A 13,964-nucleotide genomic window follows, 5' to 3' on the forward strand; every position below is an offset into this window, starting at 1 on the left:
TGAGGTTCAGAAATATATAGACTGTCTTTTGCCTAATAAAATTGAACTTAATAATAATTTATTAAATAATAATTTATAAATTATTATTAAATAATATAATTATTTAATAATAATTTATAGAAACAATCACTTTCCCAAGTATAGATGTTTACATGTTGCATTTATATGTGGAAAAGCTATATCCTGTAAAAATGTTTTTAGTATGAGTTTAATGTAGCTATTATTGAGTTCAGATCTATTAAGTATGCTAAACAGAAGTATCCTTTTGTGGAAGCATATAACAGAATATTAGAAATTATCAGATCTGTCTAAATGTAGATAGCATTGTTAAAGTAGTTACATTTGAGGAAAATTCTAAGGTGATGTCTATGGTACAGAAATAAAATCTAAATTTGGCAATTAACAGAGTTCTTTGAGGTTGTTTTGCAGGAAACCTCTAGAATCCACCAGAAACCAGGTAAAATCCTGTTTTTCTAAATTGAGCATGCACAGAAGCAGCCTGCTAACCCAAGACCTTTTGACATCGGGAGCTCAAAATGCTCAGCACAGAACAGAATAACTCCCTCTGAAAAAGGAGTATGGGATTCCCCCCTCACCCCACCTACAGAAGTAAAAGAACTCTAAAACAATTACTTCTTGTCATTCATCAATAAGCTGCCTTTCCCTCTTCCTGCCCATAAATTACCTCACCACCATGAGGAGATGTATTCAAGTATGCCCCTTTCTCCTTCTTGGTAAGCCTTCAATAAAGCTCTTCGCTTTCATAAACCTGTTGTCAAAAAGTATTGGTTTCCTCTTGTCACTAGCCATAAGCCTTACCAGTACTAATATATTTACTGGGAATCTATTCACCTCTGAGTGTCATATTTGAGCAATTATGGAATACAAAGAATAAATATGCCTATATTTTATTATTAGGTTATTAACTAAATACATGTAATATGTAATTTGGGAACTTTTAAAAACACCAAATAAATGTGTGTTGTCCATTCCATTTGCTATCAGACCAGTTGCAGATAATTTTGAAAAGAAAACACATTTTACAAAAGCAATTATCCATTTTTATTTTGTTTACATTGCACTGAAAATTTACATCATACTTTTACAAAGTTTTTTTTCATAAAAATATACTTCTTTACAAAAGTGTATGCATTAATATAAGAGGAGTAGCCAGTTGCAGAAGAAACATTGTTTAAACAAGATCTTAAATGTATTAACCTTAACATTAGTGAATGAATCATTGTTATTGCAGTCATTTGAATAAACAAGAATAAATAACTGATGGAATAAAATTTAAAACCGCATCCTGTCAGTAGAGTACAATGTTGAGAAAATTGTATGAATTTCCAAAACAATGTATCTCAAAGTGGTTTACAAGAAATTCACTAAATGTAGAGATAGATCCAAGCAGGGCTCCCAGGTGCAATGGTTTCTCTTAGGCACTCTGTCTCATGATACAAAAAGTTGAGACCATTCACAGAGTAGTCCATATTTGAAAGGGACAACAGAGAGTTCACACTGGGTACACAATTTTATTCAATGAAGTTAAACATGCTAAAAAGGAAGACAATGAACTAATAAATAAAAATGCTGGCATTGCTATATGATATAGTCTGTATATGAGCCACCAATAACTTACAATGACGTATCTCAATCTGACAATGAAAGAAACCTATTGTATCTGAAACCAGCTTTTTAAAGAATAAGGGGGCATAGAAATTTTCAAAATATGTGAAAATTTGATAAATCCACAAGTTAAGGAAACAAATTTATATTGATGATTTGAAAGATTGACTTTTCCTTCAATCTTATGCTAAGGGGCTAAAAAAACAACAAAGTATATTTCTAACTCTTTGTTAGAAATTTAAAAGTGTCAAAATGTTATATTTAAAGGCTTGACTGGAAGGATATGCAGACATACCATAAATTAAATACAAGAGATTATTAGTGGATGCTATTTGGTCTTTCAAAAACATTGGAAAGGTTGGTAGAAAATGGGAATAAGTTTGAAATCTCCGATAACTACAAAATAATCATCTTCATAGGTAATTTTTGTCAGTCAAAATGGTTTCTTGACAAAAAAACACTGAAGACACTACCCCATGGCTCACTGAATAAAACTCGTTATTCCATAAAAAGGAAATTGAGAAGGTAGCACAAGGAACTTGCCATCTGCAAAAACCTATGACCACCAGTCTCAAAGAACAATAGCAATATGATATCAAAGAACAAAAAATGGTCAAATCCCTGTGGACAACCTGATCTCTCCTGTGCCATAAATTAGCTCATAAACATTTAAAGGCATGACTCAATCTTAAATAACCATGAAGATAAGGAAAACAATGCCTCCATTAACAGGAATGAGAAGTGGATATTGTGGTATGCAGTACAGACTTATGGGTGTGATGGAGCTCATGACAGTTAAGTCAGTGATCTATTGACTCTTGTAAGTATAGCTCTTATTTTCTACCCTATATCTTTTTTTTTTTTGTAACCCAGTCCCTCTAATATAGTTTATAAAGCACAGAAATACTGATAGTGGATGCTCCTCCAATATATGCAAATAAGTTTATGTTTTAGAATAATCTCCTTTTTAAAAAAAGCAAATAAACTGTGAGTAAGCACTCTCAGAGTGCAGCTGAAATTTCTGTAAAACTCTCCATGGTAAACATGAAGAAGAATTATGATCCAGTTTATGAAAAAACACTCTTCTGTATCATTCCTCAGGAAAAGGTGACCCAGCAAGTCCTGAAAAGTGTGCTTTGTTTAGCAGTGAACTAAATGTGCACTGTTTTGTGTGTTGATTTCCAAGATTCTGAAGAAGGCCAAGAGTTGCCACGTTATACCATTGTGCAAACCGTGTTCAAGTTGGGATCGAATCGTACCGCCTTCCCCTCCACTGATTTGGCATTGGTGTCATACATGGGGTTTTCAAAAGCTGCTTGGCCATTGTTGTTTTCATGAACTGAGCAGCCTGTATACTGTGTTTTGGGTGCAGTCCTGTTGATGAAAGCATCAATTAATTGTGTTAACTTTCTTTCAGAAACAGCAGAGTAGGACTCAAACATAATGTATTTGAGTTTTCATTGTTGGTGGATAATATCATTTGAAAGTATTAATTTAAAAAAATCATAATAAATCAAACTCAACAACTTACTTAGCCTTTTAAATCCTGAATGGCTTTTATGATTTACATACAATAAATATTTATGTATAGCACCAGTGTAAATCATATAATAAATCATATTATGACCACTCTAAATTTTCTTATGAAATACAAACTTAATATTATAAATTTTGCATAATAAAATAAATTATCATGATGGATTTAAATCTCATTACCATTTCCTCATTTACTCATCAAATATTACAGGGCATCTATTATCTGCTGGGTATTCATTCTAGGCACTAGGTATAGAGCATTATTTAGACAGTAGATAAAGCTATTACTCTCATAGCTTTTATAATGTAATTAGAGAAAAATGGATAAATTTAAAATGAAACAAAACAAGAAAAACAGGTTGTTATGAGAATTGTTATGATGCAAAGAAAAATGATTGATGTGATAAAATATAAGTAGGAGCCACTTTAGAACAGGTAATTAGAAAATAAGTCTCTAAGAGGTAAAATTTAATCCTTCATGTCCTGAACTTTTGCACTAATCATGAGAAGGGAATTCTGTAAAGAATAGGTAACTTGTACTAAGGCCTACTTTGGGAAGGAGTATCCAGAAAACCAAATAATTTGCTTTTTAAAATTATATATGTTAGATGCAAATCAAAACTACACTGAGATTTCATCTAAGTCAAGATGTCACTCATTAAGAATACAAATAAAAAATGTTAGAGATGATGTGGAGAAAAAGGAACACTTTTATACTGTTGATGAGATTAGCACATCTACTATGGAAATCAGTATGGAAATTTCTCAAAAGACTAGGCATGGATCCACCATCTGATTCAGCTATGTCATTCCTTGGTATTTATTTTAAGCATTTAAAGTCATCATACTATAGTGATACATGCATACCCATGTTTATAGCAGCATAATTCACAGTAACCAAACTATGGAACCAGTCTGTGCTCATCAATGGATGAATGAATAAAGAATCAAGAATATGTGATATATATATATATATATATATATATATATATATATATATATATATATATATAGATATATATATATATATATATATCTACATATATATATATATATCACAGACACACATACTAGAGTTCTATTCTGTCATAAAGAAAAATGAAATTATGTCATCTGCAGGAACATGGATGGAACTAGAGACCATTGTGTTAAGTAGAATAAGCCAAAATCAGAAGATCAAGTGTCACATGTTTTCTTTCATAAGTGGAAGCTAGTGAAGACAAAGGAAAAGAAAGGTGGTGTGTGTGTGGGGGGGGGGGCAAACAGGGAACTCAGGAAAATCAGCAGAAGAAAGAGCCTAGTGGGAGGGAGGTGGAGAGGGTAGAGAAAAGTCCTGGGGAGTGATATTGGCCAAATTACATTGTTATATGTTGGGTGCCTGTATGGATATGTAACAAAAAGTCCCATCTTTATGTACAACTATAATGCACCAATTAAAAAAATGTGGACGAAAAAGAAGAAAAAAAATGTTGTTAATAAATTAAAAAATCAAAGAAGAAATTAATACTGATATGAATGTCATAAAAACAGTTTCTAAAGAGTTATGATAATTAAACATTTGTCTTTAAGTTATAAAACACATGGAGTCTACTAGGCTGGTTTGTGTAAATTACTGTCTGGAATTTCCTTTTCAGTTCTTTATTTCTCCCACATTACACTTGCTTGTTTCAAGTTTATCTTTCCCACATCTCAATGTGTAATTTGCTGACATTTGTCATGAAACAAAAGCAGGCATACCATATAACCCAATTATCATATTTTTGAACATATAGCCAAAAGAATATAAAACACATGTTCAAACAAAAAGTTATACAGAAATATTTGTAGCAGCACAATTCATAATGTAAAAGGACCCAAGGTATGGATGTATTCAAACAAAACAATGTATTCATACAATGGTACATCAATCATTCAGCCACATAAAGGCATGAAATACTGATGCATGCTATCAATGAATTAAACTTAAAAAATATTTTGCTACATTTAAGAAGGTTGACACAAAACGTAACATATTGTATAAGTCCATTCATATGAAAAACCTATAATAAGAAATCCAATAAGAGTGTTGCAGATGGCTGAAGTTTGAGGTAACAGAAACAGGGAGTGACTGCTCATTGAGTGTATAGTTTCCTTCTCTAGTAATGAAAATGTTCTAAAAATACATAGTGTTGATGGCAGCAGGACACTGAAAATGTACTCAATGTCACCAAATCATACACTGAAACATGGTCCAACTGGTAAGCGTATATGCTACATGTATTTTACAACAACAATAAAAGGCTGGCATAGTTTTTTTTATATATAAATAAATTTAGTAATGATTTTTCTTTATCTACAAACATACTCTGATATAGATCAAACATTAACAACTTGTAATTTATAATTATATAATTCTTAGATATTATATACTGAAATATAATGAAAACATTTTTTTGAAAAAAAATGCATTTAGATAATATTAATCAAATTATCTGGTTACCTATATTTTCTCCTTGATAAATAGTTATCCCAAATAGTGGAGAATAATATACTAAAACCATTTACCAGAATTCGGTATTTGACAGAGTAAGCAGGACTTACTAATAATATTTATAGCCATATACTCTATCACAAACATAGAATATTAATTGCCTAATTTTTACAAGCAACAGGAGGCAATGAGAGGATTAGAAAATTTTATCAGCTGTCTACCCAGGTAAAATCAGTCAGTATTGTCTTGCGAACAAAGAGGTCTGGACAAAATCTTCTTCCTACTTCTCTAAATAAATCTGGCAGCAGATATCACCTCTTCAATTGAAACCTTAACCTAGATTTTCCATCTCTAAAGTCTCATTATGGATAATGTAAAAATAACTTGCATAATTAGTTCTATACCAGGAAACTGACAGGAAAATGAGGAAGAGTTAGGTTGAATGCTTATGCAATTTAACAGAGCAATCTTTGTAATGTGTATGTAGAATTGCAGGCGTGGGCTAGGGAAATAAGGTTTTCAACAACTGTAGCAATAGTTGGCACACAGGTTTCAACAACAGAAAAAAACAAAAGGAAATTAGGATTTGAACTAAGGCAATGGATATAACAAGATTTTTGGAGCATTTGGTAGTTAAAAATCAATTGACTTACCTTTGTTTATAAAGATAAAATCCAAATCCTGCAAATATAAGTGCAAAAAAAGGCACAAGAATAGCAATGGCCACAGAACTACTATTTGTACCATGAGGCTGATTTGAAGAATTTGAACCTTCTGACATATTTAGTCCTACAAAGTACAAAAAATAAAAAAACACAGAAACAACTCGATGTTATAATTCATTTCTCCTTTTATAAACCATTTAATTCCTTCCATTCTCAAAATATCTATTCTGAAATATACATAGTAAACAAAAACAATTCTTGAAACATCTTCAACTCATTTCCACACATTTTTGCACAATGCCTACAATGTATAGGTATTTTTTAAGGGAAGGATATAAACTAAAATTTAAGTAGTGCCCTTGAACTGAGTTCATATATTAGTGGGAAGACTTACGGAGACATTGTATATGTCAAGTATGAATTAATGGTCAATGTGCTTTAGAAAGAAAAGGTGTATACATACATCGAGTCTGAACTCATGGTCATGTGCTTTAGAAAGGGAAGTGCTTTAGATAAGCCATACAGCACATTTGGAGGACATGCAATGTAGGTTTGGCCTTGAAGAAAAAGTAGAACAACAAACAGAGAAGGAAGCAGCAGCAGCATACAAAGAGAGATGGGAAGATGATGGTATATCTAGAGAACAAACACTGACCTGTAGTAGGAGAAAGAAGGTTAAACTAAGAAGCCATAGCTTGCCTCTAAGACGGAAGAAATATTCTTTTATATTTATTTGTTTTTTATTGGTACTGGGAATTGAACCCAGGGCGTTTAACCACTGAGCTTTTTAAAAACAATTTTATTATTATTATTATTATTATTATTATTATTATTATTATTATTATTATTATTATTATTTTAAAACAGGGCCTCACTACATTGCTGAGGCTGGCTTTTAACCTACAATCCTCCTGCCCCAGCCTCCCCAGCCTCTGGAATTACAGGCATGTTCCACTGGGCCAGGCTGGAAAGGAAAATGCTGAGGAGCTCCAAGTTGCTATTCACCTCACCAAGGGATGACTAATGGTGTTTAGAAATGAAGGATCCAGTGATAAGATACAGGAATTAGAGGAGTGACGGTGGTGATGTGGACATGAAGGAAGGCAAACTGGAAGCAACTGCAGCTAGAAGGTCATAGCAAAAACCCAGATTTAAAAAGGAAATTAAGATTTGAACCAAGGCATTAGGAAGACATGAAAAGAAAGATTTGGTAACATTTCGTAGTCAAAAACATAAGTTGTTTGTGTGGATGGCACAAGTAAGATGACACAGAACTGATTTTTCTACTTCAAGATAAGCAAATGGCAATGGCATTGCTTGAGTTGGGAAGTGAGAAAAATCAGACTTGTCAACATGTTGGCACAGGGAGGGAAAAGAGCAAATAGCTAACAGCTCTTTTTCAAAAATAAAATCTCCTTTTTAAAGGTTCTGTTTTAGACATGCAGTGTTTGAGACACTTTAGGGGATATTAAATGAAAATGTATTACATTCAATGACACAACTGTGTTAATGAGCTGTATTAATGAATGTTTTAGGCTGTTTTTAAAAGGAAAAAAAATTAAGTAAAACATTATGTGGTAAGGCTTATTATTATCATTCATTTAGAGAAAACTGAGTTTCCTTTTCAACTAAGCCATAACTTTGTCTGTATTACCAAAACATTAATACCTTTTTCTATACCTCGTTTCTCCAATGAATCAGTACATTTATGAAAATTTCAAAGCAATGATTTTTTTGAAGATGAATATTAAACAATAGCTTTTAGAGACTGAATCAATTTTTATGTATCCATACCATAGTGTAGTAATGGGAGACAGTAGATTTTTGGAAAGGTATACACCAGAAGTTATATTTATAAACATATTCTAAGAAGACTATTAAATGTTTACCCACATATTAGAAGAGTTTGAAATGAGGATGCTAAAAATTTGTGCCTCTCATCAAAAAAATTTACATATTTCCTCAAGTTTCTCACAAAGGTACTATGTTTTCAGAGGAGTAAGAAAATTGTAACAATATTCAAACTGAAATGAAGTAGAATAGTTCTCATGAGATAAGATGAAATAATTTACAGTTTAATATTTACTTTATTTCTATATTACTTTTTCTTATTTTTACTCGCTTAAGGGCTAGACAGTTTGTCATATTTATTAGAAATATGATGAAAAGCTAAACATCGTACAGAGTTGTTACATAGAGAACTGACATTTTGAGGAAAGTGATTATTGTAAAAAATGCTATCAAATGTATCAATTCTGACAATGCAGAATTCAAAATATAGCAAGTATGCCTAACATATAAAGTCTACTCTGTTTTCTCATGCTGTCTAGGGTAATAAAGGAACTACATGAAAACCAAAATTAATACATTACCCAGTCTTTGTAGTCCAAATTGCCCATAATCTTTGCCTTGAATAAATCCTTGAAATACATAAGTAGCTCCATCAGGCTCAGCAGAAACCTAAATAAATTTGAAAGTCTGATTAGATATGAAAACCAGCTATGGCTATATTTTTCTGTTCCTAATAAATGCCCAATTTTATTCTGACATTAATATTATCCAATGTTCCTTTCTTCAATCCTTTCCCTCCTAAGTGAAACAACACATTGTGCTAAATTCTCCATTATAAAAAGGAAACTAAAATTTCCAATTTAAGTAATTATGATATTGAAAAAAGGGGATTAGTTGTTAATATAATGACATAGGTGTATAGATCTCTCATAGACTAAGAAGCCTATTGTCCAAAAAATGGCATTAATATGATAAACAAGAGTGAGGCAAATGGTAAATTTAAAAATAAAATATAAAAACACTGTTCTTTATAAATTAGGTTACTCCTCTCATGGTACATTCATTCGTCCCACCCCAACACCTTCACAGAAAGTGTACACTGTGACCTGCTTTAGCCAAGGGCATGTAAGTGGAACTGAGCATAGGTCAGTTGTTGACCTAAACCATTGAGGCATATTTTCCATTACACTAAGTGAAAGATGCTAGTCACAAAAGCCCACATATTATATGACTTAATTCATATAAAAGTCCAGAAAAAGGGAGTATATAGAGGTATAAAATATATTGCTCAGGGGTAGAGTGAGAATGAGGGTTGGGGTAATAGCAAAGGTGTGGGTTTCTTTTTAAGGTGATGAAATTACTCTAAAATCATCATACTTATGGATGCATGTAATTGTCAATATTCTTATGACCACTGAATTGTATACTTTACAGAGATGAACATAGGCCATGTGAATATCTAAATTAAACTGTAAATAAAGAAACATACGTCAATATATTTATTTCAAAACCATAGAGCTTACTTCAGATCCTCTTGTTCTCCTGAGAGCTTCTGATTTCTTGAAACATGCTCCACATGGCTGCTGCCCCTCTAGCCTTAGCCCCAGAAAGAGTCATTGGAGTGAGCCCATATAAACTCAATACCACAGCCCAAATATAGATCTCTCATAGTGAACCCAGATAGATGAGAAAGAACTAAATACTTATTGTTGTTTGACCCTGAAATATTCTGGCTGTATCCAATGCTATAAATGCTGACTACTATGTGTTTTTTAAATGTGTATAAAGTCTTATATTTAAAAAACTTCATACGTATAATGTCATTTGATCTCATTAGTAAAACAGAAATTAATATATTTCAATGATCCTGAAAACTAACTAGTAATGTGAATATATCCTGAAATTTGTGCTAATTAGTGGCAATTAGTTACTTAAATCATGAGTGTTTCCATAAAAGTAGTAAGAAATTTTAATCTCTACCCTAAAAATCAAGAATACCAAATTACCTATGGACAACTGGTATTCATAAGTGATTTATTATCACTAGACATTATGTTCTCATCATGGTCATTTTTTTAAATGAAATACTTCTAAATTTAAAAATTCAAACTCTAATACTTTAATAAATGAATTCATTTTTGTTTCCTATATGAAATAATATAATTAAACAATCTTAGCATACTTATAACTTAAGTTCCTTTCCAATTCCACAAGTAATGGTACAGAATAGCGAAAGAGAATGGACAACTTTTTCCTTGGGAATCAAACTTACTGGAGCCTATAACTGAATATTTTATTTTTATCATTGTATCTTCCTTGTAAAAGAAGGCTTGGTATTTGAAAATATGGTCTGATATTCATGCTTATTCTTCAACAAAGATGCCTGCCCAGTGTGTTAATATATTACTTAACGCTTTCAACTATCAATTGAGAACATCCCATTCACATAAATGACTGAATCGTAAACCTACAGTAACTATCGCCTTACAAGAAGCAGCTTACATAAGTTGCTCTTCATTGACTATTTTATAAAATATTCTAAATTCATAATTCAACATAATGGACATACTTAATTTTCTTATACATTTTGTAAATACATTGTATATGCCTCACATATTGGTTCAAAAGAATGAATTATATTTGATCCAGATTTATTTATCAGACTATAGACTATAGCCAGAATATATTTGATGCAATCAATGAATACATTACAAAAGTATGCAAACATGTCAGAATTCAATAATCATAGGCCTTATACTTTAGAATATTAAATTTTTGTACTTATCAATATGTGTATGTATAAATATGTGTTATGTTCACAATGAGCTAAATTTACAAAATTCATTTTTTTCTGGACAAACTATAAATTAATTAAAATCAGCAGCAGAATTTCTAAAAATACTTACAAAGCCATCCATGGCCCAATTTTCCTCCTTCATTTTCTTCACAGAAGCATGAGCTGGTACTTTAATAAGATATATGTGTAACATTAGCCGAGCTTCCTGGCTTTTATATATACCTGTGAAATGCATGGACATCTTAGTATACTTAATTTTGTAAATAGTTATTCTTCACTTCACTATTTACTACTCCTTAAGTATATCATGTAAGATATGTGATAGGAAAAGAAATAAAACAAGTCCCAAGTCAAAGATGGCTTCACACATGGTGCTTTCCTTAAATACTGCAATATATATTGATCTCTCTTTCCGTTGAAATCTCAACTTGAGTCTTCTCTATGAGGTATGAATTACCTAGGCTACTAAAGATAAATATCTTTATTTATAGCAACATAATTCAATGATATTGCAAACAAAGTGATTTCTTTCCCTAATCAGATTAGTAAGAGCACAAACCAGAAGTTAAAATTCCCATTTTTGTTAATACTTAGTTAGGTGCTAACACTGTCAATGTTCTAGGTGCTGCTGGAGCCACAAATATGAAGATTTGTTTTTCCTAAACTTAAGATTTTTCAATAAAGTAGGAGGTGTAAGTAAGTTACACAAATAAGTAAAACACATGAGAGAATATAATAAATAAAAGACCAGAAGAGAGACTGACCATTCCACACTGAAGCAGATACTTATTTAAGGAAATACTTAGGAAGAAAAAGAACGTCTGAGCTAGGTTTTGAAAATTTAGCAGGATTTTTAGTCCAAGAGAATAATAGAACTAATGGCATAATATATACAATTTCTTTTACAGATTGAGAATGAGCTGCAGTATAAATACATTTGGAAAATAGAAGAAAATAAGACTAGATAAAAATTTCATGATTAACATTTACTTCAATTTTTACTCTATTCATTGACTCCCCTTATCATTTAACTATGGATAAGGCACCATTAGAATATTCTGAGCATACAAAAATAAGATATGCAAAATTTGACCCAAAGTAAATTGCAAGAAATAAAAAGAGGACATAATTAAATTTCTCAACAAAAATATCACTGGAAAATTTTTATAATTATTCTGTGTGGAGACAATAAGCAAATTCTAATTAAGTCAATCAAACATTTTCTGTTTGTTTCTCCATATTTGTAGGGATTTATTTTGAAGTTTTTCTACATTGTAAAAAATAATACCTTTCATTTGGCTAACATTTACAGAAAGTAAAGAAAAACCATTTAGATTTCAAAGGTAAATAATCATAACTTAAATGCATTTTCTCAGTTATTTAAAGTTTCTTTCCATTGATATTATACAATTGTGTATATTTTGAAAAATATAACACTAAATTCAGCTGGACGTGGTGGTACCTGCTTATAATCCCAGCTGCTCTGGAGGCTGAGACAGTAAGATCACCAGTTCAAAGCCAGCCTCAGCCATGGCGAGGTGCCAAGCAACTCAGTGGGACCCTGTCTCTAAATAAAATACAAAATAGGGCTGGGGATGTGACTCAGAGGCTGAGTGCCCTGACTTCAATCCCTGGTACCCTCCTCCAAAACTTCTAATACTCTTTAGTAAGTTTAATGAAGGATCATTCAATAATATAAAACAATGCTCAATATTTCTTCTAAAATTTACAAAATCAGTGATTATTACATTATTTTTCATTTTATTCTTACCAAAAATATTAATAATTATACTGAATAACTATATAGCCAAGAAATTTGCTATATATAGATATATATTTATGTCTCATATTTGCAATATCAAATATAAGTATTTCATATTTAAAAGTGAGAATGCTATTCTAACACATAATAGTTTATTTCAGCAACAAAAAAATTCTTGAAGAAATTTAACTTTAAAACTGAAGAGTTTTATTTTTGTATAATAATATTCACTTATCAATTCAAAAGCCAGAGAGGCTTATTTCTGAAAAAATTATGGATGTCATAATAAACAAATATTTCAATTATTTCACAGTATAAAATCATTACTAGAATAATGAAGTCATAATAAAATGAGAGCATGAAGGCACTATTTTTGTTGCTTTTTTTAAATGCAATACCTGAAAGCAGAAGTTCCATGTTGCTATTGCTCAGGGTAGCATTAACTCTCCCAGTAGAAGCATTGAAACTAGTCACTGTCAAGGTCATGGGTTGTTTCCTTCCTTTGAAATTGTAAGAGCCTTTCCATATATAATTTTGTGCAAACACATCATCAGGTACTGTGAATAGATTAAATAAATCCCACATTTTAATTTTATAGTGTCCTGTAAATATAAGTATTAAAGAGTAATTTAAAGAATATCAGCTTATTGAATGATGATATTTTACAAAATATACAATAATGTTGTGTATTTTGTAAAATATCATCTTTAATTATTCTTATAAAAATGTTTCAAGTTTTTAAGAATAAATCAAAATTATATTGGCTAGATTTCCTCACATGTCATCAATAAGAAACAATACCAATTAAAGACATAAGGCTTTATGTAGAACCCAGATAAATATAAGCTTTACTTATACTTGGTCTCCTATAACATTATCTGTCTTTCAGAAGGAAAATAAAATGATTTTACTGAGCCAAGTATGTCTATGCATAAGTTCTAAGAGGACTGTTTTTCTCCTAGCAGTGGGAAAAGGTTCATAGGAGGAAAAGCACAGAATAAATCTGTCCCATTTGCAAAATGGAGGGAATACTTCTGTGGCCCCCTTATGGAATACTGAGTTCGGTTATTCCAATAATAGATGCTACTGAAAAAGAGCAAGGCTGAACTATATTGACAGCTGTGAGGTTATAGGTATTTTTAGAAATAAAAGAATTGTCACTTGAATTGCCCAGTTCTCATGGGAAAAAGATTAAGTGTGGTAGAATATAGCAGAAGGGTTAGGCACTGGGTTAGGCTGCTTGTATTTAACTCCCTCCTCTACATTTTATAAATTGTGTTATCTTGCATAAATTACTTAACTCTAGACATGAATTTC

At 31.3% G+C, this 13,964-nt stretch overlaps 1 protein-coding gene across 7 annotated transcripts in view; it reads right to left on the bottom strand.

Annotated features, from left to right (window-relative positions):
• Nucleotides 1-1,061: 1,061 nt before the first annotated feature.
• The window catches only part of Csmd3 (CUB and Sushi multiple domains 3), a 1,151,628-nt gene continuing 1,138,725 nt past the window's right edge, over nt 1,062-13,964 (bottom strand). For all 7 annotated transcript variants that reach the window (XM_046464911.2, XM_058585685.1, XM_058585684.1 and 4 more), the window contains 5 exons: nt 13,046-13,204; nt 10,995-11,107; nt 8,670-8,757; nt 6,286-6,421; nt 1,062-3,000 (listed from right to left, as the gene is read on the bottom strand). In XM_046464911.2, coding sequence (XP_046320867.1) covers nt 2,841-3,000; nt 6,286-6,421; nt 8,670-8,757; nt 10,995-11,107; nt 13,046-13,204 — 656 coding nt within the window. In that variant the 3' untranslated portion in view covers nt 1,062-2,840. The remainder of the gene's footprint in view (nt 3,001-6,285; nt 6,422-8,669; nt 8,758-10,994; nt 11,108-13,045; nt 13,205-13,964) is intronic.

This window comes from Marmota monax, unplaced genomic scaffold, assembly GCF_021218885.2.
Source record: "Marmota monax isolate L192 unplaced genomic scaffold, Marmota_monax_Labrador192_F-V1.1 WCK01_AAM20220418_F8-fsc00003, whole genome shotgun sequence".
NCBI classification, from domain to species: Eukaryota; Metazoa; Chordata; class Mammalia; order Rodentia; family Sciuridae; genus Marmota; species Marmota monax.